The sequence below is a fragment of the Symphalangus syndactylus genome, chromosome 2 (assembly GCF_028878055.3).
Source record: "Symphalangus syndactylus isolate Jambi chromosome 2, NHGRI_mSymSyn1-v2.1_pri, whole genome shotgun sequence".
Lineage (NCBI taxonomy): Eukaryota > Metazoa > Chordata > Mammalia > Primates > Hylobatidae > Symphalangus > Symphalangus syndactylus.
Genome location: NC_072424.2, coordinates 83,144,151 through 83,161,557, shown reverse-complemented (window position 1 = coordinate 83,161,557; position 17,407 = coordinate 83,144,151). Strand labels below are relative to the sequence as shown.

General features: G+C 38.7%; 1 protein-coding gene across 1 annotated transcript in view; it reads left to right on the top strand.

The window, feature by feature from the left end:
• PREP (prolyl endopeptidase) overlaps nt 1-17,407 on the top strand; it is a 130,985-nt gene that overhangs the window by 50,500 nt on the left and 63,078 nt on the right. Inside the window, exon 7 of the mRNA XM_055260125.2 lies at nt 4,470-4,575. Coding sequence (XP_055116100.2) covers nt 4,470-4,575 — 106 coding nt within the window. The remainder of the gene's footprint in view (nt 1-4,469; nt 4,576-17,407) is intronic.

The following is a 17,407-nucleotide window of genomic DNA, read 5'->3' as shown; positions in this document are numbered from 1 at the left end:
TGTCTTTATTTAAAGGACAAGAGAAGAAAAGTATGAAGTAGTATTAATGATGTTGCTTTCAATTATATTAATAAGATTATAATTGTGAAGTTGTGGATAATTTTAATATAGGATGGTTTCAAAAATAGGTGGAACCAAAATTCTGAACAGTTAGCCATGTATATTAAAAGCTTAAGGATGGGCCGGGTGCAGTGGCTCACGCTTGTAATCCCAGCACTTTTGGAGGCCGAGGCGGGCGGATCATGAGGTCAGGAGATCAAGACCATGGTGAAACCCCGTCTCTACTAAAAATACAAAAAAAAAAAATTATCCGGGCGTGGTGGCGAGCGCCTGTAGTCCCAGCTACTCGGAGAGGCTGAGGCAGGAGAATGGCGTGAACCCGGGAGGCGGAGCTTGCAGTGAGCCGAGATTGCGCCACTCTGCACTCCAGCCTGGGCGACAGAGTGAGACTCCGTCTCAAAAAAAAAAAAAAAAAAAAAGCTTAAGGATAATACAATGTGTAATTCCCAAATCAAAGAGGAAAAATATAATACAAAGAGGAAAGACACCAGGGAAAGCAAGATAAATAAAAGGTTCAAAATTTAAAATGTGGAAGCCAGTACCTCAGCAATAAAAATTAATGGATATGGAATACAGATTTTTAGATTGGATTTTAAAGACTAGATGTGTCCAAATTGTGTTCATTTGCAAGAGACTTGTTTAAGACATAATGATAGATTTTTGCTTCTGGACATAATAACTGGTACTGGACTAGTCCTCCTGCTGTACACAGCTAGGAAACTGCAAAATAGACAAAGCAGCTGTTTTCAGATATTGATCAATAGGCTGCCCCAGACTGATCCAGGAAAGAGGTAAATCCTACAGTTGCCCCAGCTTTCTGCCTGGAGTTATTTTTTGGCCTCTGGCACAAGGAGGAGGAGCTCAGAGTATTGTAGTCTCACTGATCTAAGGATCCAAAGATTGGAAATCAGGGAGACTGAAGCCACTGGAATTTGCAGGGCAGAGTAACAAAAGGAGGGAACTGCCCACTAAGAGTTTCAGGTATCTGCCTTGGAATCCCCTCATGTTTTCAGCTAACTGTTAAGCAGTGTGTGTGCTGACTTTATGATTCAAGCTAAGAACTACTAGGGGGCTGTAAGCTGACAACTCCCAAAGGTTTAAAACAGCTGGGAGACGTTCACATTCTGACAAGTCAGAGGGGGAAGACTTTGTGAACACCCAGGGTATTCAGTTAGACCTCAGAGAGGCCATGCCTTAGCAGTGGGGCTGTATACCTTACCCAACAAACCTTTGAAAACAAGTCTTGAATGGATCAAGCTGATCCACCAACAAATTAACTGCCGCAAAATGTTTTACAGGCAGACCAGAAAATAAAAGAAATCCAGACAACATTCAAAAGTCCAGAATCCAGTTAAAAAATAAAGTTATTAAAAAAGAAGCAAAAAAAAGTGACTTATAGCCAAGAGGAAAAATAGTCAATAGAAACAGATCCAGAAATAACAGAGTAGAATTAACATATAAGGACTTATAAAAAGCTATCATAAAAAAATACTTTTGAGAGATCTTTACTAAGTGTTAATATAATGAACAAAGAAATAGAAAATATAAAAGTGAATCACATACTCTTCTAGAGATAAAAAATAAAACTCTGAAATGAAAAATTATCTGTTTATAGCACTTTAGATGCTATAAAAGAAAATGCAAAAGTTGAAGACAGGACAATCAAAACTAAACCACAAAGAGAAACTAAAACAAAAATGGACACATTTCATTGACCTGTGGAACAGTACCAAGTTATGTAACAGTATGTATTTGAAGTTCTAGAATAGGGGTGAGAGGACAAAAAATATGTACATGAGAAACAAATGGCCAAAAATGTTACAAATTTGATAAAATACAGAAATCCACAGAGTCAGGAAGCTCAGTTAATCTCAAGCAGGGTAAACATCAAAGCCCGTTACAGAATAATCAATGTTCAGAAAGCCAAAGATAACAAAATACTAAAAGCAGCCAGAGGAGAAAACACATATTACGTATAGAGAAACAAAGATAAGAAATGACACCAACTTTCTAGTGGAAACAGTGCAAGTCAGAAAACAGTGGAAAGATGCCTTCTTAATGGGGTTTACCTTGATTGCCATATTTAAAACTACAGCCTCGACTGGGCGCAGTGGCACTTTGGGAGGCCAAGGTGGGTGGATCACCTTGAGGTCAGAAGTTCAAGACCAGACTGACCAACATGGTGAAACTCCGTCTCTACTAAAAATACAAAAATTAGCTGAGCATGGTGGTAGGCGTCTGTGATCCCAGCTACTCTGGAGGCTGAGGCAGGAGAATTGCTGAAACCCAGGAGGCAGAGATTGCAGGTTGGAGTGCCACTGCACTCCAGCCTGGGCTACAAGGTGAAACTCCGTCTCAAAAAAAAAATAAAAAAAAATACAGCCTGACCACCACATCCTGTCTCCCTTACTCAGACCCGTTCATGTTTTCCATGGCATTTATCATAATATACTACATAATTCCATATTTATGTGTTCCTCTCTCTTAATAGATGTAACATTTTTTCCTGATTTGTTTACTGATGTATCTTTAACACCTAGAAAAATGTCTTGCACAAAATAGCTGCTTAGCAAGTGTTTATTGAAGGAGCAAATGAAAGAATAACAGCTATTAGTCAGGGTTTACCAGAGAAAAGAGCTAATAGGATGTGTGTGTGTATGTATGTATGTATATACATAGAGAGGATTTGTTTAAGGAATTGGTTCACGTGATTGTGGAGCCTTGGCAAGTCCTAACCCTGCAGAGTAGGCCCACAGGCTGGAGACTCAAGGAAGAGTTATAGTTGAGTCCATAGGCAGTTGGCTGGCTGAAACCCTCCTGTTCAGCAGAGGTCAGTGTTCTGTTAAGGCCATCAACTGATTGGATGAGTCCCACCCACATTATGGAGGGTGATCCGCTTTACCCGATAAGTCTGCTCATTTAAAGGTAATCTTATCTTAAAAAAAAAAAAAACAACTTCACAAACATCTAAACTAACATCCAAATATCTGGGCACTATGGCCTAACCAGATTGACATATAAAATTAACCCTCATAATAAGGGTATGGAACAACAGGGACTCACACAGTACTGCTAAGTAAGAGTGTAAGTTGGTACAACCACTTTGGAGAATAATTTGGCAACATCTCATAAAGTTGAATATGTGCATGTCCTACCACTGAGCAGTTTTACTTCTAGTTATATACACTGGGAAGCATTTTAGGTCACAAACATGTTCAAGAAATTTTCTAAAGTATGTAATAGTAAGAAAACAAATAATGTAGATGTTTATGAGTAGGATGATGGATCAACTAATGGTGGTATATTTCTAGATTGTAATACTATACAGCAGTTAAAATGAATGAACTAGATTTACACATATCAACATGGACTAATTATAAAACTTATATTGAATGAAAAAAATTAATTGCAAAGGAATATGTATAGTTTGATACCACATTTTTTGTCAACTCAAAACAATAATACATTGTTTGTATTAGATTTTTTTATCAGGATTCTTTTTGTTACCTAACATTCTACTGTTTATACTAACAAGGAAAGTCTCTGAGCCTAAGCTGTTCATTTCTGAGATCTTGCAGTAGAAGGGACTAAAAATATGCATAAGCAGTTAGTTGTTCAGTAGAAACGTCAATGTGACCAGCGTGGACCATAGTGAATTTCTTGCATCCATATCCATTTTGCTAATTCTTTTTTTTTTTTTCTTTGAGGTGGAGTCTCACTTTGTTGCCCAGGCTGGAGTGCAGTGGCACCGTGTCAGCTCACTGCAACCTCCGTCTCCTGGGTTCAAGCAGTTCTCCTGCCTCAGTCTCCTGAGTAGCTGGGATTACAGGCATCCACCCCCACGCCTGGCTAATTTTTTTTTTTTTTTTTTTTTAGTAGAGACAGGGTTTCACCATGTTGGCCAGGCTGGTCTTGAACTCCTGACCTCAGGTGATCCACCCCCACGCAGCCTCCCAAAGTGCTGAGATTACAGGCGTGAACCACTGCGCCTGGCCCCATTTTGCTAATTTTTATTGAGAACAACAAACATTAAATTATGCAACCCATGAGGAAACTTTAAAGTCAAGGATATTATATTCAAAATGATGGATTTCACGTATTTTCAGTTTAAATAATAGACTAGAAATTAAAATAAAAATTACATTGAAGTTATGACATTCAGTTACCTCTACTGATATTTTCAACTAAAATAATTCACTGTGTTTTGTTAAACTATGATTATGGGTGAAATAAGATAAAATTGATGTTCATCTTTTTATTCAGATGACTTTCTTATCAGATCATGAGTTTGGGGCAGAGACACTGCCTTTGAAAATTAACCTTAATTTTTTAACTTAATATTCAATAATGTTCTCACAAAAATAAATTCTAATTAGCCCCCTGCACTATTTTTTTTTGTTTGTTTTTAGTTATCTGATGATGGCCGCTATGTCTTGTTATCAATAAGGGAAGGATGTGATCCAGTAAACCGACTCTGGTACTGTGACCTACAGCAGGAATCCAGTGGCATCGCGGGTGAGTTATTTTTTCAGACACAGATAGTTATTCCAAGAAACTTCATTTAAAAAGTATTATTTTGGTCTATTAATTGATTTCCCAAGACCCTCTTCCATTCTACCACATCATGTCAGTGCATCTGATTTTTTTTCTTTTAGTACTATTCCATAAAATGAGGGAAAAGGGAATGAAACTGTTGGCTTTAGCATTTTCTCTGTGGATTGAGATTAGCCATACTTTCTGCACATAGTGTGAAAATATCCCGTGAGTATTGCACATGAAGACCGTGAAGGAGAAGCTGACCCTTTTGGTCTGTAACTATTTAGATTTAATGGTGCAGCTGGGCATAGTGGCATCATACCTGCAATCCTAGGGGCTCAGGAGGCTGAGGCAGGAAGACAGCTTGGGGCCAGGAGTTGGAGACCAGCCTGGGCAACATAGCCAGACCCTGTCTTTAAAGTAAACAAAAAAGCCATAATGTTGCAAAATGTCACAGGCAAGGGTTATTAGACCAATGGGAATTGGCTAGATTAATGTAATCAGTTAGAGTGGCCCTCAGTACTTAGGAAAAGAACAGCCTGTGTTTGCTTGCCAAAGCCTTACATATCAAGATAAGCATAGAACCAGCCAGTTACAAATTCTGGAGATGGCTTATTTTAAATGTTGTTTTCTTCCACCATCTCTATCATACCAGCACTATCATCAAGCACAGAAACTTTTCAGCTGCACAATTTACTATGCTGAAAATTCCCAGACCCAGAAGTCCTGTCAGACGTACTGGTACCCCAATAAGGACAGACACTAAGCTAATTACATTATCTTCTAGTTAATGTAAAATAAATAATATTTTAGAGAGGGTTGACCTAGATTTTCAAAATACTAAGTGCATTTCTCTAATAATGTATTTACCTCATTATTAGTTTCTAATCTGTGTTACATTTTGATACGAAAATATTTGTCTGATTGAGCATTGCATCATTTTTAAACTTCTCTGAGCAAGATCTGCATCCTAACATTAGATAACTACAGAGCACCATTCACACATATACCAGGGTGAAGTCAGCAACTTTTTTCCTAGAGTTAAATATATATCCATTTAATAAAATTGAGTATTTTTTTCTATTAAGAAAAAGAGATACATCCATCTTGGTATCAAGAAACCAGCATCGGCCACATCAGTGTTTGCATTCTCTGTCAGGGCAGACCACCATCCAGGAATTGTTCGCTTGAGTTGCAAGCATAGGTCTTCATAGAACTGAGCAAACCTTTTAAGATTGAGCCTGAACGAATCAGTGACATGAGACATTATGGTGCTGTTATCCTGCACACATGTTCCAAATATAGAGAATAAAATTCTGTCCATATATTTATATACCAGACTGCTATTGCTGTATCCACTTTAATAAGGCATAATAATATTTTGAGTGAAACTTTCAAGTGCTGGCAAAACTCATGGAAACCCTCTTTGTTTTCCCCCAACCTCTGGGTCCTTATCTTTCCCCTGCAACCCAGTTATTTTATTATTGCAGTGTTAGCATTTAAAGAAGAGAGTACTCAAGAGATTGGGATTCCAAAAGGAAGACAGTACAGAGGTGCACTAGGCTCTCAAAACCCAAATTCTAGACAGTGTAGCTAAGAATGAATATGAAGAAGAAAAAAGAGGAACATCTAAGAAACTCTTAATGGCCATGATCCATTCAGAGCTCCAGGGAAGCCTCAGCTCTGCTCTTAAGGCCTTCCAACTGATTGAGTCAGGCCCACTCAGATTATCCAGGAAAATCTCTCTTCATTAAAGTCAATGGATTATGGGCTTAATCCCATCTACAAAATACTTTCACAGCAACACCTATATTTGTGTTTGATTGATTAACAAGGGACACTAGCCTAGCCAAGTTGATAGCAAAAAGACCATCACAGTGAGCTCATGGAACAAACAAGTCCCGTGGTACTAACCTGATCTGTCAGTGTTAGGGTTTCACTGATGCATTTGGCAAAGTGTGTCATATCCTGTGGACCAGAAAGCAGAATATGAAGAGAATAACATAGGATAGGTGGATTTGAAGCTGTTGAGTTGCATACTGGTGAACTGGATCAGCATTCTGCAGTGGTAACTTCTAGGTTCCAGGTGTAGCACTGAGCCCGTTATCTTTTTTCTGATTATTGCTTTGCTAGCATTACATTTGTGGATAACATAAACTTCAGAGTAATTCTTTTGAATGGTGGCCCTGGGATTCTGAAAGTTCTCAACAATTGCAGTTATTCAGCAAGTGAATATCAGTTTTCATTCTTAGGTTCAAAAATCAATTGTGCGGGACGGGATTAGAGAACTCTTGTTTGTTTGCTTTTTAACTGATCACTGGTTTCATTTTGAATCGATGATTGTGACTATTTAGAGAAACAAGTATGTGTGTGATTATTTTACTATTGAAAAGATTAAGTAAATTTAGTCTATAAAAGGGGAGACATAACAGATTGAGATAGGGATCATTAAATTAAGGAAAAAAATGGTTCCTGTTAATTACAGTTGGATATATTGGGATAATAACCATAGCCTTTCAAATCAGATTTGAATTTTAATCTCAGCTCCGCCACTAAATAACTGGTTACCCTGTTAAAGTTTTTTTTTTCTCTCTCTCTTAATATTTCCATGTCTGCAAATAAGGAAATAATATCTACTTCGTAGGGAATTGTGAGGAATAATGAAAATGCAAAGAAAAGGACTTAGCAGGGTTTCTGGCATGCAGTGAGTTCTCAAGTATTCTTTCATTTTTTCTTTGTTTCTTGACTGAAAGAGGAATATTTAGAATCACCGTACTTTAGTTTTAGGTAGCTTAGAAAACTAGATTGAGGACACCAAAAAAAAAAAGGTCTATCTTCAGATTCAAAGCTGCTCTAAATACAGATTTTCAAATTAACTTGTTTTCTGCAAAGCCAGATTCATAATCACAAAAGAGGAGACTGTGAGGGAACATGTCTAATTGCGCAGGTTGGTAATTGAAAATTCAGGGGTCTATATACCCGGTTGATGACCATGACTAACTCCTAGGATCTTTTTTGCTTTTTTTTTTTTTTTTTTTTTACCTGCTTCCCCAATTTTGTTACCCTCTTTACGCTAAAAATAGAATAATTAACATTTAACTTAAATGCTAAATGCACTAGTTAACTTGAATGTTAGATGACTTAGACCTGAACAACTGGTGCCTGAAAACTCAATCCATGTTGTGAAACCTCAAATTTTATATTACTAAAATCTGTACCTCTTTTGATATCTTAAAGCCTTTCTGCTAGGATTTTAAGCTGTTTTCCCTTAAAGCCAGGGGGAATTATCAGCATTTTTTATAAATTATTTATATATTTAGGATACCACTCAATTGTTTTTGAGGACTAAAGAATTTCACTTGGGTGGCTCATGTCACATTGCCATCATCTGTGTCTCCCAAGAAAACCTGCCCATGTGCATTTTGAAATGAGAGCACAAAAAGCCTCCCAAAAAAGGCCAATGGCAATTTAATATCTTTTAAAAACCACATAGGGAGAAAAAACGAAATTAGCAGGATAGAAAATATCTTAGCAACTTGAAAGTTAAATGTGATCTGTAGGAATTAAAACTGGATTCATTTTGTCAAATAAGTATGGACTTCTGTTCTTTTGCTGCCTTATGGGAGGCGCTGTCTCTGTTGTTCTCTGCCTCTCTTTGGAGAACCTCATTTCTGCCATTTACATTTGCAGTATTTTCACTTAAGAATATGAACACATTTGTTGCAAGCTGTGGATCACATCCTTTACCCAGTAACTGCAGTTGAGGCTGGCAATTGCTCCTTCTTACCTTTTCTGAACAGGTAGTTTCCATGACTCACCTCATGCATCACTGTATAGAAATGGAATTAGGCCTGTCATCTGGGCTTTAGAAGCTTATATATAATAATTTTTCAGCTCTTCAGAACAGCTAAGCAGGTAGTCTCCAAAGAGTCATGTCGTTTTCTCCACTGGCTTACCAGAGAAATGTGTGGAGTTACTACCTTCTTGCTTTGGGAGAAGAGAGGTCCCTGTCAGGGGCTACCAGGCTTCCTTGTACTTTTTTTTTTTTTTTTTTTTTTTTTTGAGACGGAGTCTCGCTCTGTCACCCAGGCTGGAGTGCAGTGGCATGATCTCAGTTCACTGCAACCTCCACCTCCCAAGTTCAAGCAGTTCTCCTTCCTCAGCCTCCCAAGTAGCTGGGACTACAGGCACATGCCACCATACCTGGCTAGTTTTTGTATTTTTCATAGAGATGGGGTTTCACCATGTTGGCCAGGCTAGTCTCAATCTCCTGACCTCGTGATCCACCTGCCTCAGTCTCCCAGAGTGCTGGGATTACAGGCGTGAGCCACTGCGCCCGGCCTTCTTTGTACTTTTGATAGGTACCTTTCTCTCCAGAGTTGCCCATTCTCCTCCTTTCCCCCATTCTGATTTCCATTTCTCTCCATACAAAAGCACTTTGTGTGAGGATCCATGAGCTGCATGAGATTAGAGATGTTGCCTGTCTTGTTCCCCATGGAGTTGCCAGCACCTAGAGCAGTCCCTATTGGACTCACAGCAGGTGTGTACCAGCTTGTCTCAAATGACGTGTCCCTTTAGGGATCCTTGTGCTCAGGTGGCCTTGCTTGATAAGCTGCCCTCCCTCTGTAACTGTTACTGCCTTCTGAGCATTTTGAATCTTTATCCCTGTGGCTTCCTAAATCTTTTTTCATTAAATTTTTGTCCTTTATTAAGCCCTGAGAATGATGGGTTCTTTTTTTCATTCCTGTATATTGTGTGAGCAGAAGATTTTTGCTTCTCTTATTCTGTTGCTTGTTTAACATCAAAAGTGAAGAAGTATCAAGGTAACATTAAAGACACCAGGCTAGCATAACGTTTTTTAGTTCTGGAGTAGAAAAGACAGCTGAGTCTTGACTCCTGTGATCCTTGATGTGATTGATGCCCACAGATTTGTTGAAATTAATTATCCTGAAGCTTACAAGAAAATAATTTGTCTGGATTTTCTTATATTTTCCGTACCTTTCTAATCAATATTATTTCTTTTGAAGTATGTACTTTGTTTCCTAAGTTTGCTGTAACCCTATTTTATTTATTTACTTTATTTAAATATAAAATAGAGATGGAGTCTCACTATATTGCCCAGGCTGGTTTCGAACACATGGGCTCAAGCAGTCCCCCTGCTTCAGCCTCCCAAAGTGTTGGGATTACAGGTGTGAGCCACTGTGTCTGACCTTATTTTGAATATATAAAAAGTTGCCTTATATACATTAGTTACATAGACAAAATTCAGAATAAATTTTTGAATATTTTCTGCAGTATGGGTAAGTATCAGGGCTCAGAGCTGTCTCTTTTTTCTCAAGTATGTGGACTTTAAAAATTTACATGAAAACTTAAGTTTCTGCCTTAAAAATATAAATACATTTAACTCAGGGATATATTTCTAAATAATTTTATTAGAAAAGCAGAAGATACTAATAACTTCTTTAAAATTTAACTTTGGTTACTTTTGTTGTCTACATTATAAACAGCTGTATGTAAGGTTCAGTCTAAAATGTAGGAGTACCTAAATCATATATTTAGTTATGAATTAGACATGCATTAATGTCCTACCCTGTGCCAGGCACTGTGTTGGGCACTTGTAATGACACATGGTAGCCCCTGCCCTTCAAGTGCTCCCCATCTGCTGGATGGTAAGATGTGGATATCATCAGTTCGAGGGAGTGTCTGACGGGCTGTGGCCCAGCGCACAGATCCAGGCTCAGACTTCCTCTCTCTTCTGTTTTCTTTCTTTTTTTCATTTTCTTTTCTCTTTGGTTCCTTAATTTTCCAGTAGAAAGTCAGGTACTTTATTCCCTGCTTTATAGGATAATAGCAGCAAAAAAGGAGCTGACCATTAGTCCCTGTTCTGAATACATTTTTTTTTTTCTGCACCTTCCGCCTCCTGGGTTCAAGTGATTCTCCTGCTTCAGCCTCTGGAGCAGCTGGGATTATCGGTGCCTGGCACCACACCCAGCTAATTTTGTATTTTTAGTAGAAACGGGGTTTCGCCATGTTGGCCAGGCTAGTCACAAACCCCTGACCTCAGGTGATCTGTCTGCCTCAGCCTCCCAAAGTGTTGGGATTACAGGCATGGGCCACTGCACCCGACCTACATTTAAAATTAATTATGTCAGAGGTTTTTAATAGAATTCTTAATAAGTGATTGTTAGGCAAAAAGAACCATAAGTCTGAAATCCTTAAAACGGGCCTAGAGCGGTCTTTGCTCATGTCACAGCATTTATGAGGAGTTTAGGGAGAAAAGGTGGATGGTGGTGACAAGCTGATTTCTGTAAGGAAATACCAGCTTACCTGGGATTTGCCCAGACTTCCACTAACCTGTCTGTGCTTTTCCTTCTTTTGCTAAAAGTTTGATTGTTTTAGATTGATAAAAGTATTCAGTACCTACCATATTTTTATTTTAAGGCTTTCGTGTCATTAAAGAAAATTGGCTTTTTCCTGCATTAGGAATTAAATTTGCATTACATGCTAACACATAAAAGGAAATCTGGTATTTAGCAGACATGTAGATTGGTCATTTCACCATCTCTGACTAATGCAGCTCTTATTTTTAGGTAGCAGAGATGATATTGACTGTTTTGTTCTTGCCTGGCAGGGCTGGACATTCTTTGGGCGTAGAGTGGAAAAGGAGAGATAAACCTTCGAGAAGCTTTAAGCAAAGGAGCTGTCCAAAGCTTAGCAAAGTCATCTGAGTGCTAAAAGCAAACCAACAAGGGAGGAGGGCCTCAGAGAGAAGACAGGGAGTTGGTAGGAAATCTGCGTGTCAGAGTGGGAATGTGGAAAAACAAAAAAGAATTGGGACATCAAAAGACAGTATAAAAACAAGACCCAAAATAGCAAATTTGATATAAAAGACAAAATACTAGTGATAAAATGAGTATTTATACTAATTTTAAAACATGTTCGGTTTACTTTTGTCACTTGAACACTGGAGTTATTTGGAATAATAGTTAATACTGTTTGTGTAACATTTCCTGTGTGTCAGGTTCTGAGCTACAAATGTAGGCATCTCATTCAGTCTTCTCAACAACTTCCAAGGAGCACGAATTATTATCCCCAGGAAACTGAGGCTGGTGAGGCCAACTAGCTTTCCTAATGCCATTTAAAGATTTGGATCCATGTCAGCTTAACTCCCAAGCCTGTGTTCTAACTGTTAATCATGTGGCAGACTGAGACAGAAGGAAGCCATTCAGGACAACAGCAGCCTGTGCGCCCTGCAGCCTCAGTGCCTGACCACTCCTTGCATTTGTTGTCGTGCAATGTCCAGCCCTTAGAGTTTTTGTAAAGTATAAAAGCACTTTAGCTGCCATTATTAGGGAGCTTGCACAGCATTTTCTGTGAAATGTAGTTAATATAGTTTAGTTGATGATTTTTCAAAGAAAGTAATAAAAGTATGACTTTGCTCTAGGAAAAGCATAAGATAATTTATTTTAAACTAATCTTCACTCAATAAATGAATCAGTCCCCACCAAGAAGCAGGTTTATAAAAAGTAATTTTAACATTTGAATGTACAGAGGTTTGGGAATTGAAAATTCTTTTGGCTTCAGAGTGAATAATGCCACTTTATAGACAAAAGAACCTCAGAGAAGGTAGGCAAAAAGTGAAAGGGTTAAAGAGTTAAATCATGTTTCTTTTTAAAAAGTAATTTTCCTGTTTTCCATTTAAATCAACAGTGTTCTAACTTGCGAGTAGCAAAAGTGAATGAGCCCCATTGTTGAACTGGAATACCTTTTCTCTTGATTTATTTCTCTACCAAAGCCCTGTAGAACAAGGTTTCAGGAGAGCAAAAGAATTTCAAGAGCTCTCATGCAAAACATCTGGCCCTGTGAGGGCCTATACTTTGGACTATTTTTCCAATTTTATAGCTAGACTTTTGTGAATCCAGCCACATTCCTTATTCTAAATGAGCTTATGACTTGTACTGTGTATTTATGGCTAAGGTTAATGCTTCAGAATTTGGTGGCAGACAATAATGTACACCTTTCTGTTGTTTTTTGTTCATTGGAGCTTGAATGATTTTTTTTTTACTTTTTTTAAAATTATACTTTAAGTTCTAGGGTACATGTGCACAATGTGCAGGTTTGTAACGTATGTATACGTGTGCCATGTTGGTGTGCTGCATCCATTAACTCGTCATTTACATTAGGTGTATCTCCTAATACTCTCCCTCCCACCTCCCCCACCCCACAACAGGCCCCCGGTGTGTGATGTTCCCCATCCTGTGTCCAAGTGTTTTCTCATTGTTCAGTTCCCACCTATGAGTGAGAACATGCAGTGTTTGGTTTTCTGTCCTTGTGATAGTTTGCTGAGAATGATGGTTTCCAGCTTCATCCATGTCCCTACAAAGGACATGAACTCAACCTTTTTTATTTTTATTTTTTTTTATTTTTTGAGATGGAGACTCACTCTGTCTCCCAGGCTGGAGTGCAGTGGCGCCATCTCAGCTCACTGCAAGCACCACCTCCCAGGTTCATGCCATTCTCCTGCCTCAGCCTCCTGAGTAGCTGAGACTACAGGCGCCCGCCACCACGCCCAGCTAATTTTTTTGTGTTTTTTAGTGGAGACGGGGTTTCACCATGTTAGCCAGGATGGTCTCGATCTCCTGACGTCATGATCCGCCTGCCTCGACCCCCCAAAGTGCTGGGATTACAGGCATGAGCCACTGCACCCAGCCAAACTCGTCCTTTTTTGTGGCTGCATAGTATTCCATGGTGTATATGTGCCACATTTTCTTAATCCAGTCTATCATTGATGGACATTTGTGTTGGTTCCAGTTCTTTGCTATTGTGAATAGTGCCACAGTAAACATGTGTGCATGTGTCTTTATAGCAGCATGATTTATAATCCTTCGAGTATATACCCAGTAATGGAATGGCTGGGTCAAATGGTATTTCTACTTCCAGATCCTTGAGGAATTGCCACACTGTCTTCCACAATGGTTGAACTAGTTTACAGTCCTGCCAACAGTGTAAAAGTGTTCCTGTTTCTCCACATCCTCTCCAGCTCCTGTTGTTTCCTGGCTTTTTAATGATCACCATTCTAACTGGTGCGAGATGGAATCTCATTGTGGTTTTGATTTGCATTTCTCTGATGGCCAGTGATGATGAGCATTTTTTCATGTATCTGTTGGCTGCATAAATGTCTTCTTTTGAGATGTGTCTGTTCATATCCTTCACCCACTTGTTAATGGGGTTGTTTGATTTTTTTATTGTAAATTTAAGTTCTTTGTAGATTCTGGATATTAGCCCTTTGTCAGATGGGTAGATTGTAAAAATTTTCTCCCGTTCTGTAGGTTGCCTGTTCACTGTGATGGTAGTTTCTTTTGCTGTGCAGAAGCTCTTTAGTCTAATTAGATCCTATTTGTCAATTTTGGCTTTTGTTGCCATTGCTTTTGGTGCTTTAGCCACGAAGTCCTTGCCCATGCCTATGTCCTGAATGGTATTGCCTAGGTTTTCTTCTAGGGTTTTTATGGTTTTAGGTCTAACATTTAAGTCTTTAATCCATCTTGAATTAATTTTCGTATAAGGTGTAAGGAAGGGATCCAGTTTCAGCTTTCTACATATGGCTAGCCAGTTTTCCCAGCACCATTTATTAAATAGGGAATCATTTCCCCGTTTCTTGTTTTTGTCAGGTTTGTCAAAGATCAGATGGTTGTAGATGTGTGCTATTATTTCTGAGGGCTCTGTTCTGTTCCATTGGTCTATATCTCTGTTTTGGTACCAGTACCGTGCTGTTTTGGTTACTGTAGCCTTGAAGTATAGTTTGAAGTCAGGTAGCGTGATGCCTCCAGCTTTGTTCTTTTGGCTTAGGATTGTCTTGGCAATGCGGGCTCTTTTTTGGTTCCATATGAACTTTAAAGTAGGTTTTTCCAGTTCTGTGAAGAAAGTCATTGGTAGCTTGATGGGGATGGCATTGAATCTATAAATTACCTTGGGCAGTATGGCCATTTTCACAATATTGATTCTTCCTATCCATGAGCATGGAATGTTCTTCCATTTGTTTATGTCCTCTTTTATTTCGTCAAGCAGTGGTTTGTAGTTCTCCTTGAAGAGATCCTTCACGTCCCTTGTAAGTTGGATTCCTAGGTATTTTATTCTCTTTGTAGCAATTTTGAATGGGAGTTCACTCATGATTTGGCTCTCTGTTTGTCTGTTATTGGTGAATAGGAATGCTTGTGATTTTTGCACATTGACTTTGTATCCTGAGATTTTGCTGAAGTTGCTTACCAGCTTAAGGAGGTTTTGGGCTGAGACAATGGGGTTTTCTAAATATACAATCCTGTCATCTGCAAACAGGGATAATTTGACTTTCTCTTTTCCTAACTGAATACCTTTTATTCTTTCTCCTGCCTGATTGCCCTGGGCAGAACTTCCAACACTATGTTGAATAGGAGTGGTGAGAGAGGGCGTCCCTGTCTTGTGCCAGTTTTCAAAGGGAATGCTTCCAGTTTTTGCCCATTCAGTATGATATTGGCTGTGGATTTGTCATAAATAGCTCTTATTATTTTGAGATACATCCCATCAATACCTAATTTATTGAGAGTTTTTAGCATGAAGGCTGTTGAATTTTGTCAAAGGCCTTTTCTGCATCTATTGGGATAATCATGTGGTTTTTGTCTTTGGTTCTGTTTATATGATGGATTACATTTATTGATTTGTGTATGTTGAACCAGCTTTGCATCCCAGGGATGAAGCCCACTTGATCGTGGTGGATAAGCTTTTTGATGTGCTGCTGGATTCGGTTTGCCAGTATTTTATTGAGGATTTTTGCATTGATGTTCCTCAGGGATATTGGTCTAAAATTCTCTTTTTTTGTTGTGTCTCTGCCAGGCTTTGGTATCAGGATGATGCTGGCCTCATAAAATGAGTTAGGGAGGATTCTCTCTTTTTCTATTGATTGGAATAGTTTCAGAAGGAATGGTACCAGCTCCTCTTTGTACCTCTGGTAGAATTCGGCTGTGAATCCATCTGGACCTGGACTTTTGTTGGTTGGCAGGCTATTAATTATTGCTTCAATTTCAGAGCCTGTTATTGGTCTATTCAGGGATGCAACTTCTTCCTGGTTTAGTCTTGGGCGGGTGTATGTGTCCAGGAATTAATCCATTTCTTCTAGATTTTCTAGTTTATTTGCAAAGAGGTGTTTATAGTATTCTCTGATGGTAGTTTGTATTTCTGTGGGATGGGTGATGATATCCCCTTTATCATTTTTTATTGCATCTATTTGATTCTTCTCTCTTTTCTTCTTTATTAGTCTTGCTAGCAGTCAATCAATTTGGTTGATCTTTTCAAAAAACGAGTTCCTGGATTCATTGATTTTTTTGAAGGGTTTTTTGTGTCTCTATCTCCTTCAGTTCTTCTCTGATCTTAGTTATTTCTTGCCTTCTGCTAGGTTTTGAATGTGTTTGCTCTTGCTTCTCTAGTTCTTTTAATTGTGATGTTAGGGTGTCAGTTTTAGATCTTTTCTGCTTTCTTTTGTGGGCATTTAGTGCTGTACATTTCCCTCTACACACTGCTTTAAATGTGTCCCAAAGATTCTGATTTGTTGTGTCTTTGTTCTCATTGGTTTCAAAGAACATCTTTATTTCTGCCTTCATTTCGTTATGTACCCAGTAGTCATTGAGGAGCAGGTTGTTCAATTTCCATGTAGTTGAGCAGTTTTGAGTGAGTTTCTTAATCCTGAGCTCTAATTTGATTGCACTGTGGTCTGGGAGACAGTTTGTTATAATTTCTGTTCTTTTACATTTGCTGAGGAGTGCTTTACTTCCAAGTATGTGGTCAATTTTGGAATAAGTGCGATGTGGTGCTGAGAAGAATGTATATTCTGTTGATTTGGGGTGGAGAGTTCTGTAGATGTCTATTAGGTCTGCTTGGTGCAGAGCTGAGTTCAATTCCTGGATATCGTTGTTAACTTTCTGTCTCATTGATCTGTCTGATGTTGACAGTGGGGTGTTAAAGTCTCCCATTATTATTGTGTGGGAGTCTAAGCCTCTTTGTAGGTCTCTAAGGACTTGCTTTATGAATCTGGGTGCTACTGTGTTGGGTGCATATATATTTAAGATAGTTAGCTCTTCTTGTTGAATTGACCCCTTTACCATTATGTAATGGCCTTCTTTGTCTCTTCTGATCTTTGTTGGTTTAAAGTCTGTTTTATCGGAGACTGGGATTGCAACCCTGCTTTTTTTGTTTTCCATTTGCTTGGTAGATCTTCCTCCATCCCTTTATTTTCAGCATATATATGTCTCTGCATGTGAGATGGGTCTCCTGAATATAGCACACTGATGTGTCTTGACTCTTTATCCAATTTGCCAGTCTGTGTGTTTTAATTGGGGCATTATCCCATTTACATTTAAGGTTAATATTGTTATTTGTGAATTTGATCCTGTCATTATGATGTTAGCTGGTTATTTTCTCTGTTAGTTGATGCAGTTTCTTCCTAACATCAATGATCTTTACAATTTGGCATGTTTTTGCAGTGGCTGGTACTGGTTGTTCCTTTCCATGTTTAGTGCTTCCTTCAGGAGCTCTTGTAAGGCAGGTCTGGTGGTGACAAAATCTGTCAGCATTCGTTTATCTGTAAAGGATTTTCTTTCTCCTTCACTTATGAAGCTTAGTTTGGCTGGATATGAAATTCTGGGTTGAAAATTCTTTTCTTTAAGAATGTTAAATATCGGCCCCCACTCCCTTCTAACTTGTAGAGTTTCTGCCGAGAGATCAGCTGTTAGTCTGATGGGCTTCCCTTTGTGGGTAACCTGACCTTTCTCTCTGGCTGCCCTTA